Here is an 18,988-nt window from a genome sequence, read left to right on the forward strand (position 1 = left end):
TGTGGGACGAGATGGAACGAGCTATTCGGAGTTGAGATCCACTACCAGAAGACAACTTGACATAACTGTGGAAGGCATTGGAGTCAACATGGACCAACGTCCCTGTGGAACGTTTTCGACACCTCGTAGAGTACATGCTCTGATTTAATTGTGTAACACACATAACACACCAGGACACAAATGCCACACAAAATACACCACACAACAAGTCCTGGTGAGGTTCTGCAATCTATGATTGCTCTTTTGTTTGTTGTTTGTAAAAGATCAGTGATATTTATTGTCACTCACCAAGCTGAATCTGTCTTTGGCTGTGTGTCGCTCTCTCCTTTCTTTCTGTCTGTCTGTCTCACCCCCTGCTGACTGTTAGTGAGTCGAGTGGAGTGTCATGGCGGCTGTGTGGTCTTGGTGATCTGTCATCTAACCTGTCTTTTGCCTTTCTATCCCTTTCCACGTTGTTTTTCACCTCTTTTTATTCCTCTATGTTTCTTCTTCACATTGTTATCTGTGCTCCCACCCTCCCCTCTTCGTGAGACCTACCGCTTCGGCCTTCCCTCACGTCATCGTCACCCCATCCCACCCATCTGTCCTTGCTATTTCTCTGTTTTCTTTTCGATTCAGCTCTACTACTACTACTACTACTACTACTACTACTACTACTACTACTACTACTACTACTACGACTACTCGCTTTTCCCCATTTTCTCTTCACTTACTTTTTCCCTGATTTATATAGAAAGAGCCCACCGCTTCATTGTGGATAGCTTTTAGTTGGCGGCCATCCCGGCCCTTAAACTGATCGTTTTTTTTTTCTTCACTGTAGCTGTGTTTATTCCTTTGAAAACCTGTCTCGGCTCGTATTTGATCACCCCTCCTCCCCCTTCCTAAATATGACTTCGTATTCCCTTTATGCGGCATTCGAAGCATTAACACGAAAACGTGGCGTCGTCTGGGTTCCGCCCGACGACGTCAGCATCGAGGATCTTATCGCTCCGGGAAACAGTCGGTACTGACAAAGTTCGTGCAGCCTCGTGAATGAACAAACGTGTGGTTATCTTCGTGTCTGAGACAGAACTGGTTCACAACATTGTATCGAATGGACAATCAACAGATGACGGACATTTCGTGCTCATCTCCCCTCTCGACATACTGGCCGTCAAGGTCATTATCTCGAACGCTTCTCCTTTCCTGAAGAATCAGACTCTGATCTCCGAATTATCTCGTTATGGTACTGTGGTTTCTCAGATCATCATGTTACCTTTTCATAGCAAGGACGATCGGACGAAGCATGTGATGTCTTTTCGGAGACAAGCTTATGTGGTACTTCTCCCTCTAATGTTGAAAGAACGTTGAACACTGTTTTAAAACTCAAAATTGATAATCATGATTACCAAGTATACGTAACCACTGACACCCTGAAATGTTTTGAATGTGGTAATTTCGGAAACTTGAAACTATCTTGCCCAAAGGCTACCTCGTCAAACGATGAAACAAACCTCGTCAACAAGGATACGTCTTCTTCTTCTTCCTCAACTGTGAAGGAAACGAATCCTGTGTCTGGTAATAACGCCCAGTCCTCCCAGTCCGATAGTCTAAACAGCAAAACAAATGTTTGGGATGGTTTCACCATTGTTTCATCAAGGAAGCGCAAGACTTTACCTGATGGTCGTTTAACTCAGAAAAAGGTAGCATTTACAAACGAGGAATCTGTCAGTCATGTTCCCACAGTTGTGACCGACGTCACTGCAATGTTTCCCCGGAATGGACCCGGTACCTACGGCCTACAAGTTGAACCTACTTGCCCGTGAGGACAAAGACGTTTCCCTTACAGAGACCGCTTTACTTCATATCACAGTAAATTAAACTGTTTCGCTCGTTAAAAACTCTCCTATTGGAAAGTCCATTGACGGTGATACACAGACCACGAGTGATGAACATGCTGTCACTTTGGTAAATGTTAACCCTGAATCCTTGTCAGTAGGCAATAGCGAAGCAAATGTTAACCCTGTTGCTGCTCCCAGTCCATCACATGGTGAAGCTGGAAACGCAGGAAATGTTAAAATGGATGTTTTATGAGACCCCCCCCCCCAAAGTATTATCTACCTCCACGTCGTCGGAGGTCGATAACACTGTGACGGTCGAGGGAAGCAATATCACTGCATCTGCTGATGGTGTTTCCGTTTCATCAAATCCCCCGATTATTTCCGCTACTTCACAAAGAGATGTTCCCACAATGGAAGAGCACATAGACGTCGTAACCAGTACAGATCCGTGTATCAATACTGACGACAGTATCGATATGCAGGACGGCACAAGCTTGTGTGACTCGGAAACAAACTGACTGACGAATCTGACCTGGAGGAAGCAAACAGAAGCAGTCAGGTGGAAACTATGGAGAAGCTGACCAGTCAAGGTCCGACCTCCTCTGAACAAATAAGACTCTTCTTACATAATACATCCAGGAAACGCAATATAAACCTGACTGAATACTTTCCAAATCTACCATCCTTCCTTGAGTGTGCTCAGGCTATCGTACATAAGCCTGACTCATTTGGTTGCCACCAGGCACACTGTCTCCGTTTAAAAACGTCTCCACCATATGATTATAATGGAATGTATGTTACCCTTTCATTGCTGTAATAGTGCATACTGGACTTTCAATGTTAAATTATTACAAGATGTAATAAGGAGTTGGTCTATGACCGGGAACTCTTCCTCATGGACCTAAAGCAGGTTGATAGAGCTCGGCTCCCTGCGTTTCATCAATCTCTTGTGAATGCTTGGCAAGCTTTTGGAGTGCAGCGGCTTGAGATCTCCGATGATGCCAGGAAATTTGTGCATGAGCCACTATTCCAAAACTTATTATTTGCTGGAATATCTACCAGCCGATCCTTCAAAAAGTACTTTACAAATAGTGTAATAAAGAAAGTGAGATCTTATGGAGCCTTCCTTGAAATGATGGTTGCCTGCTGGCTGTTTCTAAAAAAATTGGATTGCATTCAATGAGAGTATACATATACATAAATATATAGGTGAGGTCATGAGGATAGTAACCCACACTATTCTACATTTAAATATTGGGTGGAATGGGGTAAGTGAAGAAGTGGATTTTAGCCTAAATTTTCCTGAACTTTCAATCACTACCCAAAAACACCATGACGTGTTCTCTTCAAACAGTGACGAGTCTGGTGTGCTCCACGTCATGGAAAAAAAACAATATATGGAATTTGTCGAGAAGTGTGTTTACCGGGCTGTACGGCACCGTTAAGAAACCATTGGAAAGAGACTTTACCTGCAGGAGCTTTCCTTACTCCCAATTGGAAGGTGATGTATAGATCTCCGACCGTTGGTTGCATGGGAGACTTCAATTGGAGACTGGTCAATCAGGCCCTGGCCATACAGGTTTTATTACAGAAGTTTAACCCCTCTGTGTCTAATTCATGCCCCTTCTGTATGAGTATCGAAAATATGAATCGTGCGTTTATTGAGTGCAAGAAGTTGTCACCTCTGTTTCTGTACCTGAGTCGCATTTTTTGGAAATTTGTAATTGTTTTTTCCTTTCCAATCTTTATTTATGGGCTCGCTCTCAACACAGGAAACAAATCTGCGGTTTTGCTTTTGAATTTTAAAATTAGAATCGCGAACCTTGCAATTTATAAGACTAGAAAAGCCAGATTGGTGAATAAGAAAAATGAAAATGCACTTTTCTGTTTTAAAGGCATGGTGTCTGGTCTTGTAAAACTAAAACATGCATATCATGTAAACATGGGTAGTCTTCCTGTGTTTGAAGACTTGAAATGGTGCAGTGTCTTGTGTAAATGTGTTGAGAATGAAGTTCACATTTCTTTGTAAAGTTGTCGCAATATTATTGATCCTTGAACTTTCATTGTTTATCTGACAGTACAGGTGCTCCAGCTAGAGCACCTGGACTTAAGAAATGGCACTTGATTCTCATGTGTTGATGCTTTTATGAACCTCAGGCAAATGGTGCCTCAATAATTTTTCTCTGTTTAAATTTGCCTTACAAAATGCTTTTATACTTTTATAATAAAAGGACATAAAAGTCAGTCTCTCCGTCTCTCCGTGTCTCTCTCTCTCTCTCTGTATCTCTCTCTCTCCCTCTCTGTATCTCTCTCTCTCTCTCTCTCTCTGTATCTCTCTCTCTCTCTGTATCTCTCTCTCTCTCTCTCTGTATCTCTCTCTCTCTGTATCTCTCTCTCTCTGTATCTCTCTCTCTCTGTATCTCTCTCTCTGTATCTCTCTCTCTCTCTCTCTCTCTCTCTCTCTCTCTCTCTCTCTCTCTCTCTCTCTCTCTCTCTCTCTCTGTGTATCTCTCTCTCTCTCTGTCTCTCTGTATCTCTCTCTCTCTCTGTATCTCTCTCTCTCTGTATCTCTCTCTCTCTGTATCTCTCTCTCTCTGTATCTCTCTCTCTGTATCTCTCTCTCTCTGTATCTCTCTCTCTCTGTATCTCTCTCTCTCTGTATCTCTCTCTCTCTGTATCTCTCTCTCTCTGTATCTCTCTCTCTCTGTATCTCTCTCTCTCTGTATCTCTCTCTGTATCTCTCTCTCTCTGTATCTCTCTCTCTGTATCTCTCTCTCTCTCTCTCTGTATCTCTCTCTCTCTCTCTCTGTATCTCTCTCTCTCTCTCTCTGTATCTCTCTCTCTCTCTCTCTGTATCTCTCTCTCTCTCTCTCTGTATCTCTCTCTCTCTCTCTCTGTATCTCTCTCTCTCTCTCTCTGTATCTCTCTCTCTCTCTCTCTGTATCTCTCTCTCTCTCTCTCTCTCTCTCTCTCTCTCTCTCTCTCTCTCTCTCTCTCTCTCTCTCTCTCTCTCTCTCTCTGTCTCTCTCTCTCTCTCTCTCTGTATCTCTCTCTCTCTCTCTCTCTCTCTCTGTATCTCTCTCTCTCTCTCTCTCTCTCTGTATCTCTCTCTCTCTCTCTCTCTGTATCTCTCTGTATCTCTCTCTCTCTCTCTCTGTATCTCTCTCTCTCTCTCTCTCTCTCTCTCTCTCTATCTCTCTCTCTCTGTATGTCTCTCTCTCTCTGCCTCTCTCTCTCTGCCTCTCTCTCTCTGCCTCTCTCTCTCTGCCTCTCTCTCTCTGCCTCTCTCTCTCTGCCTCTCTCTCTCTGTCTCCATTTTGAATGTTGATGCAATCCTTGCTTCAAATGTGCTATGAAAGGCTACTCGGTCTCGTGTTCTTTATATAGACAATGGGCAACTTTGTCACCTAAAAATTGCTTCACCGCCACTCCCACGGTGTAGACCACAGTAGTGTGTACACATTGCAGCTGTTCGGATCCACCTCGGTCGTGTCCCGGTTTAATTCTGTTTGTTTTTCTCTCCCTCTTCTCTCCCTCTCCCTCTCTCCCTTGTCCATCATCTTCTCGAGGCAGTTTAACACCTTGTGTTCTTCTGTTCTGCTTTCAGTTGTATTTAATCTTCCTTAAACTGGTAATCACAAGCAAGAGAGTCAGTTTAACCTCCAATCTTTTGCTCAGTCTTTGTTACTCTCGGCTATTTTTTTCACTTCATTTTCTTTGCCATTTATTTCCACTTTTATGAGCCTGCAGTGACTGTGTGTATTCTCTATTCTCCTCTCCATTTAGCGCTGTTCAATTGCAAACCCTTTTCAATGAGAATGTGGAAAGCAGGAACCATGCAATGTTCTTGTGAAGCATTTTCTTTCAGAGTCTGCACGACTTATTGTCATGCTCTTATTGTTTCTGTCCAAGATGGATAAATTCAATAATCTGTTCATAATGGATCAGTGAGACAATGTTACCACTTGGGTTTGTAGTAATTAAGTTTATTGTTTGAAGTATATACTTCAAGACCACCATCTGGTCTACTTCGTCCAACTTATTTACAACCACTGTTTCTGGGTTCTCCTGAATGGGGACAGTCCAGTCGGACCTACTTCCCCATGGCACTGTCCTGACACCATTTGTGTTGTTCAGTGTGTGTATGTCAGACTTCCCTTCGGTAACAGCTACCAAATTTGCCTGTGCTCATCTTGCCATTCTGTATGCAAACAAAGACCCTCAAGGAAGTTGAAAACTATCTCAGCCGAGATTTTCAACGTTAAGCTTCCCCAACCAACAATGGTGCCCGTGTCCCGTGTCTCTGCCTGGAGCAGAAGCCATTCCAAAACAGAAGGTTTATGTACACTTCAATGTATCTTTGAGGGCCATTGTCAGATGTCGGTGGCACACATCCACTGAGTACCTCCTAGTTATTGCTGGCATTCACCTCCATCAAGTCAAGTGTACAGCTATTACCAGACAAGTAGCTACCAAATCTTATAACAACCGAGAACACTCATAGCAGAATAAACTCGTGGAAGAATTGCCTTCTTGTAAACCCTTCATTTGAGGGGCTCAAACCTAACCAAATCAGATGACGGTTTCAGCAGACACACCTGGAAAAATGAACCAGTGGCAAACAAACCAACCAGGTGGCCATCTGCAATATTTCCTCATTCCCACTAAACTTCCAGAATGTGACTACGCCACCTCCAAATAAATGGTGCCGCTTGATCAGCCGCTTTAGCAGCAACGTGTTCGTTTGAGGATTAGCGGAATCGCCTCAGGTGAGTGTGGCACCCTTCAGCCTGCAGATCGTCTTGTGCAGGACTGTCCGTCTCACCACCCGGAAAGGCGATGGCAGCAGCTACAAAAGCTGGTGTCACACACTCACGACGAACCGAAGACAGTAACTTTTGCTTCGTAGATCCTATGTTTGAGCTGTATGAAAGAAGAGGTGTATACTGGTCACATTGGCTTTCTTTTTTGTTTACTACATTTAAATTGGCAGTCATCATTGTGTCTGAACTCTGTGATTGACAAAAGCATCCATCCTCGTAATCTCAACTCTTACTTTCGCTTGAAAATTGTATTTTCATTGAGTCGAATCTATATCTACCTTTTCCTCTAACTGCCCCAATTATTACCTCGTCGTGGGGTTAGCCGTGGAATCTTTTTAGCCCCTGTTGTACTTTGTCCGAAACGGTTGCTTATGGATTGGGTGCCGTGCATTCGTCTGTCCGCAGCCATATCTCGGACGTGTCTGGACCGATCTTGTTCAGACTTGGCACACTGATAATGAATGATGGTATACATAAACACATAATTAAAAAAAAAAAAACCAAAACCCTGGTATTGAACACGTCCTCAACCATTTCTCACACATGCATTTACCCATCTTGTTCTATTTTTTTTCATACCTTTACCATGAAGCATCCTTCATGAAAATAAAAAAATAAAAAATTTAAATTCTGATTCCTCTTCATTTTCATCCCAACCACCTTCAAGTCGAGTTTACAAAAACTGATCAGATTTAACCTTCCGTCGATTTCAACTGAATTAGTTTTTTTTTTTTTTAAATTATAGTCTACAGTTATATAGAATTACTTTTATACATAAATAAATATTATTAAATGTTACACTGTTTGTGTAATTCATTATGTCTCCCCAAAATGCATGAATATTGAATGCCTACTGTGTGAAATTTCCGTTCCCAATCGAAACATCATGTCATGTCACGTGACCCATGTCATCAATATTCATTACTGAATAACCCAATCGCATGCAACCTTCCATGTCACGTGACCCCTCCAGTCAGTAATGCATCGACATAAATCTTGTAAACATGAGCTCGCCCTTTAACTCCGCACAGCAAAATTGCTAAAACCACAGGGGCCATGTGATGTTTTATGTCTTTTTCTCCTCTGCCACTGAAGGTGAAGGAGGTTATGTTTTCACCCCTTTCTGTTTGTTTGTTTGTTTGTTTGTTTGTGTACAGGATATCTCAAAAAGTTGTGGACGGATTCGGATGACATTTTATGGACAGGTTGGGTGTGTGACAAGGACAAACTCATTGGAGTTTGGTGAAGATCCGTATCCGGATCTGACTACCAGAATTTTTTTAAGTGATTCTTCACCATTGAGAGATTGGGCCAAAAACGATATAGTACTGTATAGCGTTATATTTCAAAAACGTATTGGGCCCGATATGTTCTCATGGATCAGGCATTACATGGCGGAGGTATGCGATCTACCGAGTGTCCTTCTAGTTACCTTTGTTTTGTTGTGTTTTGCCCTAAGCATTTCATCAACTGGCTGGTCAGGCCCGACGTTCAGAAGGTCATTTTGTCAGGATTTTAATTTGTTTGGAATTGGTGACAACTTGCTTACTTTTTGCAAAAGACACCATGAGATATTTAATGTTCGCAAACCACCTTTGCTGGCACACGAGTCCCACGGCTTCATGCGTTTCCGATTGATGTGTGATAGGCCATTTATTTATAGTTATTTGATAAAATACCACGATAATAGCTTGTCACTGGTTTGTTATTCAAACGCAGGCTAGACAGCTTAAAGGATGTTGTACATATTTTTTAAGCTGTCCTGCCTACCCAGGATATATTTGTTTTTTTGTTTTTTTATTATTTATATTTGTTTTTATTTATTTATTTATTACTTTTATTAATTATAACCACAGACTGTGTATGTACAGTCTATTGGCCTGAGACCGAGTCTGCTCTTACTTATTACTCAAATTAGCCGAGTAGATCTACGGTGGTTCACCTTCGGTTGGAAGCGCCGCTGCCTTCTTTAACAATGTTTCATCCCAACCGGCCCAATCTTTTACTGCATCTCGATGCAAAAACGTTAGAACTCTGACATCACACCCACTTCCAGCCCATTCAACCATTGTCTCAAGCAATCTTCTTCCCATTCTTCCATTCATTCATTCATCCATCCATCTTCAAGTGATTTAATTTTTCTCATTAACCCCACTCAGTGACTAGCACAAATAATTTCATCCATTAATTTCGCATGCAGACTAAGGCTGCTGGTTTGCATCATCGCTGGGTGTGTGGCTGTGCTGCTAATGCAGCCCCTCAGCCCCCCCCCCCACCATCACCATCTCCGTTGGTGAGAGTAGGACTTTATAATTGGTGTTTGGGTGCTGGCGATAGCTTGCCTACTCTTCGTGAAGGACAATGGGATATTAACCATCCACCAATTGATGCCGGTGGACTTGGCACCTGAATGATTTGTGGTAACATACATTGTTCCTCGCGCGATGTCCAGTGAAGTATAATAACTCGTGTTTGTGAATTGTGTGCAGTCCTTCATGAAATTCAAATGGGTATCACAATCGTGCATTGTTGCGAGTGTTTTATACGGTAGTTCATCCTTTTTCTTTGTTTCCCATTGGCTAGTTTAGCACGTTGGGGGGGGGGGGGAGAACCTTGATTGTATTGAATAATTTTTGGCGCATCTGCGTGGTAAAGGTCGTGCGTTGAGCTCTCCATTTGTCCCTATACATTGAACCAATATTTGATGTACTGTACAGTATAATTTTTTCTGGAGGCAGCTGGTGCTCACAAGTTCGAGTTCACACTGTGCGATGCATTGCAATTTGTTTTTTCTCAGACTCAAACAAATTTCATTTCCCTTGCTCTCGGTCGAAGGATCGGATTGAATTTGCGAGGGAATTTCTCTCGATTTGCGAACGTCACGTTTCTCGTGCGATAACCCCGAGCTGTCACACATATTATTGCTGGTGTGCATTTATGGTTTTGGTTTCTTCCAGTGATTTCGAAAAGATTGATTTGTTTGTTTGTTTGTTTGTTTGTTTTGTAGTTCATGGATTATCACAACTGTATTGTGTGTTCACCTGTGTGCGGAGCGTTCTTCTCTATTAGAGGGCCATGGAATTTGAATGAAAATCCAACAAGATATCGGTGTGTCCAGTCGTCCCATCAAGTGTAAATGAACATTTGAGAGTTTCATGGGAAGAGAATGTCAATGTTGAATGGCTTTTGATCGGATTCCTGGATACTCATATCTTTTTCTCATGAACAGTATAATTTGCTTGTTCACAAAATGATTGGTTTTTGTTTTCTTTTCTTTTTTTCAGTTTGCCGTTCATTTGGTACTTTTGTTTAAGTGCTAAATTTTGCCGCCGTCTCAACATTTGCCAATAATGTCCTTTTTTTATCATTCCGAGTTTACGAGACTACCTTTGTGTCGGAGTTTAGAATAATCCATTTTATAAACCTCGTTGGTTGAGCAATTTTCTGTTTGAGAGTGATGTGGGATGTTTACTTTTCACTTTTAAAAGGTAAGGTTTAACTCCTCCCCCCACCTCCTCCCAGGTTTATAATCAACTTCTGGTGAAATCCAAAATCCAGGATCACCACTCGCTTCCACTCATTTGTTCCTCTTTTCTTCCTCCTGTGGAGCCAACTTCCTCACTTTGTTCAATCTCACTCTTCTCTCCAGGACTTCGATTATGGCTTTTCACCACCACCTCAGGTCATCTCCCATTCATGCTCATGATGTTTTCTACTCTAATTAACCCTACCCAAGTCCAATCCTTCCTTTCAAGCGACACATATATTCTCCTTCTTTCAGCCCCATTCTTGCTATTCGAACTTGCATTCAGCTTTGTACATCCTTTGTGTCCTTCCTGTCACCCATTCTTCCTCCAAGTGTCCCTCTACCCTGCCATGCGTGAGTTCCCCGCTTTCCATTGTGTTCATTCTGCTCTGGGTTTGGCTCCTTCATGAGCCTAGACTTTGTATAACTAAATGATTGTAGAAAACAGCAACAACAGGATATTTTGAGCTCCGATTTAATCTGATTAATTACCCTTTGCTCGTCTCGTATTGACGGACATCAAGTTCTCATGGTCATCTGACTTTTTGTGCCTTCCTGTACCGGCTTGTAAAAATCGAAACGATTTAACCTTCCCGTATCACTACTCTTATTGAGGGGACGATCCGCTGACTCTGTACGTACGAGCGGAGGGAAGACTTGTAATCTCCACGACCGTCACTCACCCTTGCGCAGAGGTAGCCTGGAGTGCGACGTGTGCGGAGCGGCGCTTACTGTTCCACCTGGATTGTTTGTCTCCGCTATCCAGACGGCATGATTTTAATCTCTGTCCCTGCACTTGGCATGGTTATGAATGTTGTTTTCTCTTCTGTTACGACTCCTCCGTCCCTTTTCCATATTACTATGCATGATCCCACACCTTTCTCCGTGTACTTAACTAACATTCCTCCCGTCCCCTTCGATTCGCCATTGCTCAGATGACTTCCCATGGGCCTGCCTGCACGTGACGGCTGTGGCGATGAACCTTTGTGAAGAGAACAGACCGCCAGGTAATTCTGCTCACAGCCAGTCGGATGGTTTCCGTTGCTTGGGTTATGCAAGTTGTTCTTTCGCATTGCTCTTGCGTGTTTGTTTGTGTGTGTGTGTGAGATATATATATATATATATATATATATATATATATATATATATATATATATATATATATATATATATATATATATATATATATATATATATATATATGGTTTGCACTGTATTGTTTTCACCTTATCTTTGAAGAGGTAGTCTTTGCTCAAGTGTCCAATTATGTTGGTAAGCTTGTCTCATCCGAGAAGGCAAAGTGGCATTTGTATTGTTATCGAGTTCCTTTTTGCTCCTGTCTAATTGATTTCCTTTGGAAATGGCAATGGCTTTTTCATATCTGCACACTGACTTTCCGACGGTATCTTGGTGTTCCTTCCTGTACAGTAATCATTTCTACAGATAAAGAAAGAAAACGATACAAAACCATGTTGTATCACAAGCTTGCAGACTGATTTGTTTTGAACCTTTTTTTTTTTGGTTGTTGGATTTGTTTGTGTTGGGGACTGCTAGTCAAACGTCAAACACTGCGATCCACGATCGGTTTGTTTAACCGATCGATTTGGTTTTGTACTTTGCTCCGAGCATGCCATCATGGAAATAGTCGCACACTTACGTACAGGGGCACAACCAGGATTGTCCTTGGCAGGGGGGTGAGTGGGTTGGTGGAGGTGGCCTTAGGCTACCGGCCAAATGAGTAAGTAACATAGGTCCACAAAATATAAAAGTACAAAATCAAGATGACTGGGTGAGGGTGCAAGAGTGTCAATCAGTCTACTGCAATGCACTGCCGGTCGTGCTAATCCAGTCAGACAATTTTATCCCACATTCGAGACCCCTAAACCCCACCCATGGTTGCACCACACCCATGTTCATGCACCTTTGTAGTTGTATGCCCTGTGACAAAGCTGATGGATGGCCCTTTGCAAATCAAATCTATTTTGTAGTCTGTCCATCCTGTGTTTTGTAGAAACCAGAATGTGTTTATTTTTTTTTTTTAACTGATCTTCCATTCTTCTGGTACAAGGGTGGAGTTATTCATTTTATTTTTTATTGTTTCCACTCGTTTGTCATCGTTTAATGCTGTTACTGTATCAATAGATGCGTGGTGTTGCCGACTGTCATTTGGCGATGTTGGCACATCCAAGTGGTGTGTATAACCACACAAGCCCAGCCATTGCTCGTCGAACAAACATCCATTTTGTTTTATTTATTTATTTTTTCAAAAAACAAATTTATTCAAATTGAGTTGCATTCATATCTCCAATTATTTCAAATGATAAGTCACAAACTTATCTTTGATTTTTTCAGTTGAAAGTAAGAAGTATCCATTCGTCGATCTTTATTTTGTCCGTAAGTGTCTTGCTGCGGGTTTGCCTGCCAGGTCACAAGTGGCCTCTCCAACCCGCTTCCCGAATTTTGACTCTGAAGCTGACGAGCCGCAGATAACTCCGTGACACGACAAGTTGCTAAGTAACCACAGGCGCCACCTGAAAGGAATAATTCTGAGAAGGTCCTCCCGTCCAAATCCTGCATTACCTCCCCGATGAATTAGTTACACCAGTTTATGCCTGTGCTCTCAACATTTCCACTATTCATTGTTTAGGACGGCCGAGTGATTTACCGTCAGAGGAAACGTTGGCTACCCTCTACCATGGAGAAGCAGTTTGGTGAAACTACTGTCTACTAATTATATACTTTCTCGAACCAATGGAAAATGAGCTTTGCTCCACCTGGTCTGTCAATCTGGTCAGTACACTCCTCAACATCTCAAACATTCTCTTTCTTTCCCCTCATCACCCCCCCCTTTCACCCACTCAAATTTTGTACCTCCCCTGCCCACTCCCGTCTTCACCACACCACCACAATTTCATCCTCCCCCTCTCCCCACCCTCTCCCTCCTCTCCCTCCTCCCCCGTGGCCGTGCATCCTCTCATCATCTCCCCTCCCTCTCAAAGCTTCCCTCTCCAAGCAGCCACCCTTTCTCTCCTCAAAGCACACTTCGCTCTTCTTCCTCCAAGCTCCCCCCTCCCCCCCCACACCTTTCTCCTTAAACTCGCCCCCCGCCGCCACAAGGCGGCCCCCCTCCCCCACCCTCTGTAGCATCTCCTTCCTCCCCCTGCTCCAATCTTCCGCTTGCCTCTGCTCCCTCTTATATTACTCCCCACTCTGCCTCATCCCATCACCACTTCGCCTTTTGTCCTCCTTCCCCTCACCCTGCTGTGTCCCCTAGCTTTTCTGCATTCTCATACACACTGCCAACAGGTGTACCTACCTCCTCCTCTCCTCCCTCATCTTACCCTCCCTCTCCCCTACCCTATCTTGTACCCAACATCTCCTCTCCTCCCCTCCCTCTTCCTTAACATTGTGGACCTTAAACATCTGGAGCCTTCGCTCAAAACTGACAGATCCCTTCATACAGGTTACCATGGCAAACCAGATAGAATCTGCTTAACAGAAACGTTCCTCCTTCAAGATGTCTCTGACTCCTTCGTAACTCCCCTTGGTTACTCTCTCCTCCGGTATGATAGACCTGAGCCTCATCCTGGCAGTGGAGTTGCTCTCTTCATCAAACACTCTATTCCTCACTCTCCGTGCACTGCCCTCACTCCACCACACCCCCATGAGTACCTCTGGCTACGGCTTCCCCTCTTATCTGCACTCACCTCTTGTTTAGATGCATGTTATACTGCCCACCAAACAGTGATGACTCCATTTACATCTCGTTTGCCACCAACATAGACCAACTTCTTTCTACTCATCGCAACTCTCTCTTCCTCATATGTGCTGATGTCAATTGTCATCATACCAGTTGGCTGGGTGTGGGTACCTTTCTCACCTGTCATGACACTTCAGCAAAGGACTTCTGTGACTCTTTTAGACTTGCACAATCTGTCAACTTACCGACATGGATTTCAGTCAACAGGACATTATCTCTTCTGGATTTGGTTATGAACAATTTCCCTGCAAATGTCTGCTGTTCTTCTTCTGTTTCAATCGGTTCATCTGACCATTTGCTTGTTAAAGTGGATATCTCTCTGGCCGTTACCAGAGAGCCACTTCAGCACCGACGAATCTGGAATTTCACTTGGGCTGACTGTCAGGGACTTCAAGCAGCCATCAAACTTCTCGCCTGGTCTCCCATTTCTACTTTCTCCGACATCAACTTATCCTGGGAGTGTTTTCAAAGAAATTTGCTCTCTCCATGCACAGATCTTCAGTTGTCATGCCCTTCCTCCTGCCCATGGTACAGTGAAGCCTGTGGTGAGGCAGTTGCCCTGAAACAACTTGCCTTCTCCTCATGGAAGGCAAATCAACTGAAGGCAATCTCAGTTCCTTCCACAAAGCTTGGAACATGTTTGTGTCTACCCTCAGGAGAGCCATGAAACAACATGTTTCTTATCTCAAGATTGAACTCTTAAACCTGTGTCCCTCCTCCAAATTCTGGTGGCATCTGGTTAAGTCTGTTTCTGGTGGATGTTCCCTCTCCATCCCTTCCCTTCTCTCAAATGGCTGCACAGCTGACACTGCCCATGAAAAGGCTGAACGCCTCAATTCTGTGTTTCCTTCTAAATCTTGTGTCCCAAACCCATCGCTTTCTGTATCCACATTACCCAGTCGCACCCAGCGATTCCTGGACTCTGCCCCTTTTTTCGCTGACAAGGTGAAGAGTTTGCTGTCAAACCTTGACTCTGAGTCTGCAACCGGACCAGACGGCATCATCGCACATGTCCAAAAAGCTGCTCTGTTGCTCTTGCTCACCCTCTTTGTTCTATTCACCCTCTCATTTGCTCATGGTCATATGTCATCTGCCTGGAAATCATCAAACATTACCACTATACATGAAAAGGTGCAAAAATGGATCCCTCCAACGACAGACCAATCAGCCTGCTACCAATCAGTAAGGTTGGGGAATTTATCATCGCTTCTGACATTAAATCCTTTCTCTTCTCCAAATGCTTGATCTCTGATCATCAATTTGGATTCAGACCAGGTCACTCCAGCCTGGACATGCTGCTTCTGCTTTCCCAACAATGGATGAATGGATGTCCTCTCTGCCAGGCGTGAGATCAGAGCCATCTCCCTTGACATACCGTGAGCTCTCGACAAGGTCTGGCATCCTGCACTGCTCACCAAACTCTCTTCTTGTGGCATCCAAGGTAATCTCCACTCATGGCTCGTGGATTTCCTCTCCTGTCAGTCGAGTAGCTCTTAATGGAATTCTCTCATCTCCTCTTCCTGTCCAGGCTGGAGTTCCTCAAGGCAGAATTCTGGGCCTTGTGCTTTTTCTAGTCTTCATCAATGATCTCTCCGATTCTCTGGAAAATCCTCTTTATGTCTTTGCTGATGACTCCACCCACTGCCATCTATCATCCCTCAGATCGGCAAGCAGCAGTGTCTCCACTCTCTGCAGACCTGGATAAAATCACAAGCTGGTCAAATATTTGGAACATGCCTTTCAATCCTGATAAATCTCACACTCTCACGAAGTCTCTCCAAAAGGATGGTCTGAAAAACCTCCCCATCCACTTTCTCAACAATCCTCTTGAAGTCCTTTCTAGCAAACTTTTGGGTCTCACTATCTGCCATGATGTTTCTTGGTGAAGCCTCATTTCCAAGCTGGCTTCCTAAGGCATTTGCCAACTGGGTATCCTGCATCATGCGAAGTCCTTTCTTGGCACACCAAAGCTCTTAACTAGAGTGTACGAGGTGCAGTGGAACACGAGAAGCAAGAGCATCAGCATCAACTCCGCTTTATTGCGCGTCCGGATGTACATTCCTGCCACCCCTAGCGTGCGAGTCATGATATACGAAAACCCAATCACGTGATACAGCACGCTCCTCCCCTCGTAAAATGACAAGTCAAAAGATGAAAGGACAATCATAACATGACCAGCCAAAACCAATCAACACTCATAATTCTCCAAGTACCGCGCCGCACCCTGACCCGCCTCGGACGGGCAGCGCCGCCAGACAGCCCAGGCTCAGACGCCTCCCGGCTCGGTCGAGGTGACACCCTCGCCGGACTCGCGCCATCCGCAATAACAACCGCCCCTGGCCGACCAGCCTGCCCGACGTCCCCGGCCAGGACAGAATCAGGTGAAGACCCGCTGGGCCTCGGCACATCTGGCCCTGGCGATACGTCTGGCCCCGGCGACATTACAGGTGGGGTCCCTCATCGTTCGGCCCGGGGGGGGGGGGTGACGCTGGACAACGATCATGCATTTGGTCCACGTGCTGCTTCCACACCTCCCCACTATCAGTCCGCACCATGCAATTCGCCGGCCCCAGTACCACCGAGACCACAGCCGGCACCCATTTGGAACTGTGGAAATAATCGTGCACCATTACCCGCTGCCCCACATCGAAACCGCGCAGCAGCGTCGGACGCGACACCGCCCCACTCCCCGACCCTCCAGGTCGCAGCAAATCCAGTCTGGACCGCAATGCCCGTCCATAGAGACGAATGGCGGCGAATCACCCGTGACAGGATGAATCGCGTTCCTGTAATCGAGCAAAAAGACATCGACCACTGTCTGCACAGGTGCAACACCCCCCCCCCCCCTGCGCAAAGCCCGTTTCAACATCTTAACAAACGACTCAGCCTGCGCATTCATCTCAGGATGATACGGTGCGGATCTTAGATGTCGAATACCATTTTGACGCATAAACTCATCAAATACACCTGCGATGAACTGCGGACCGTTATCAGAGACCAGGATCTCCGGTAATCCTTTATTTGCAAAGATCGTCCGCAGTTTCTCTACTTTAATGTTTAGAATTTCTTGTCTCTAAAAATCTATATTTAGCCATAAGATCATGTTCTATGCCAAACAGAAAAAAAAACAACGAGATTGATATTTACATTACCTACAGTGACAGTCATCTTGGATTTTGTTCCAATCACATTTATGGTATTTTAAGGCATCTCATTGAATTATTTGACCCAAAAAACCGATAAATCAGCACCAAGATCATGTTTTTATGTCAAATAGAACCAAAGTTCTGATGAAATATCAAAATCGGCAATACGTAGGGCGGCCATCTTGGATTTCTTGATTTTTTAGTGTGATCCCTTGGTTTGCCAGTGTGGATCCAGTTAGAAATGGATTCAGCATACTCAAAAACCCCTGTATACAAATTTTCATGCTTTCTTCCGGAAGTGAACATCTTGGCCTCATATTCTACATATCTACTGGACTATAGACTTTATTGTTCAACAAAACCATTCTCAAAAACTGCAAGTTCCGACAAATCAACCATCCACAGCCTGGATAGACTACAAAAAAGCCTTTGGTGGTGCCCCACATTCATGGAATATAAAATGCATGCAAGGTTACAAAATTGACCCCCAAATAGTCACACTGATTGAGAAAGCAATGAAGCTCTGGAACACAATTCTGATACTACCTCACTTGGAAGGAAAAATTGAAATCTCAGGAGTAAAGTTCAATCCGGACAAATCTCACACTTTCACTATGTCTCTTTGAAAGGACCGTTTAGAAACCCCCCCCATCCATTTTCTCAACAATCCTCTGGAAGAAGTCCTTTCCTGGGAAAGCCACATTTCAAACCTCGCCTCCAAAGCCAGTCGCCGACTGGGAATCCTCCGTCGTGCAAGGTCCTTCCTCGGCCCACCTGAGCTCCTGACCACTTACAAAGCTTTTGTCCGCAGCCTGATGGAGTACTGCTCTCCCCTCTGGGCTGGTGCTCCTGCCTCCCACCTTTCTCGGCTTCACGCTGTAGAAACCAAGGCATTTCGGATCATTGGCATCTCCCGCAATGAGGCTGAGTCTTTGCGCCTCTCACTCGATCACCGCAGGTTGGTCGGTGGTCTTTCTGTCTTCTACCGTCTACAAAAAAAAAATAAAAAAAACATATAAAAAAAAAACATACCGTGTGGTATCTTACAAGGTGATGGTCTTTCCTCCCTCATGTTTTGTCTGGCTCTGGACCCACTTTAGAACCTCAACAATGAACAAGGACACAGATACAATATAACATCCAACAGAAAGATGACCAAAGAAACAAGAAAGGTGGCACACCTACTGTACATGGATGATCTCGAACTCCGCACCAAATGATAAGAAATTGGCAAATCAATTGAAACTAGTAAAGCAGTATTTCGTGGACATCCAAATGGAGTTTGGTGTTGACAAATGTACACAGAAAAACAAAAAAGAACGGACAACATCTCAATCTATTAAAGTACAGGAATACATGACCTAGAAAATGAAGCATCCTACAAATACTTCGGAATAGAGGACCCCAGGCACGACACAAAAATTCATAAAATAATCAGTAAAGAGTACCCATGCAGAATAAGACCAATTCTGAAATCATCCCCATCTTCAAGAAACAAAACCAAAGCTATAGTATAAACCAACTTTGAGTGCCAGTATTTCAATATAGCTGTGCAATTATAAACTTTCCACAATTGCAGATTAATAATCTCAACACCAAAACAAGGCAACTTATTACTATTCACAAGGTGTTCCACAAAAACTAATGCATACCGAGCTTGTACTTCCCGAGATGAGGCGGAGGAGGTGGTTTGTTGGAGCTTAACCAAGTGTGGAGGATTGGCAGAGTATGTGAAAAGCTCAACAGACTATTGGATGACATTTGTACATGAGCAAGAAAACAACAGACCAGAAAAGGAATCCTTAATTCATTTAGCCACAAATTTCCAAAAACAGGTGCAAATGATGGATACTACACAGGAAAACGAAACAAACAAACACAGCCCCAATGATTGCAAAGAAAAACAAGAAAAG

At 43.9% G+C, this 18,988-nt stretch overlaps 1 protein-coding gene across 7 annotated transcripts in view; it reads left to right on the forward strand.

The window, feature by feature from the left end:
• The window catches only part of LOC147017737 (phospholipid-transporting ATPase ID-like), a 58,113-nt gene that overhangs the window by 12,515 nt on the left and 26,610 nt on the right, over positions 1 to 18,988 (forward strand). For 5 of the 7 annotated variants that reach the window (XM_085847616.1, XM_085847614.1, XM_085847612.1 and 2 more), the window contains exons 2-3: positions 10,166 to 10,325; positions 11,105 to 11,176. In XM_085847616.1, the coding sequence (XP_085703742.1) occupies positions 11,146 to 11,176 (31 nt within the window). In that variant the 5' untranslated portion in view covers positions 10,166 to 10,325; positions 11,105 to 11,145. The remainder of the gene's footprint in view (positions 1 to 10,165; positions 10,326 to 11,104; positions 11,177 to 18,988) is intronic. The other 2 variants (XM_085847618.1, XM_085847617.1) reach the window with 1 other exon arrangement.

This window comes from Eptatretus burgeri, chromosome 11 (genome assembly GCF_056783735.1).
Source record: "Eptatretus burgeri isolate ZD-2024b chromosome 11, Ebu_testis_v1, whole genome shotgun sequence".
NCBI lineage: Eukaryota > Metazoa > Chordata > Myxini > Myxiniformes > Myxinidae > Eptatretus > Eptatretus burgeri.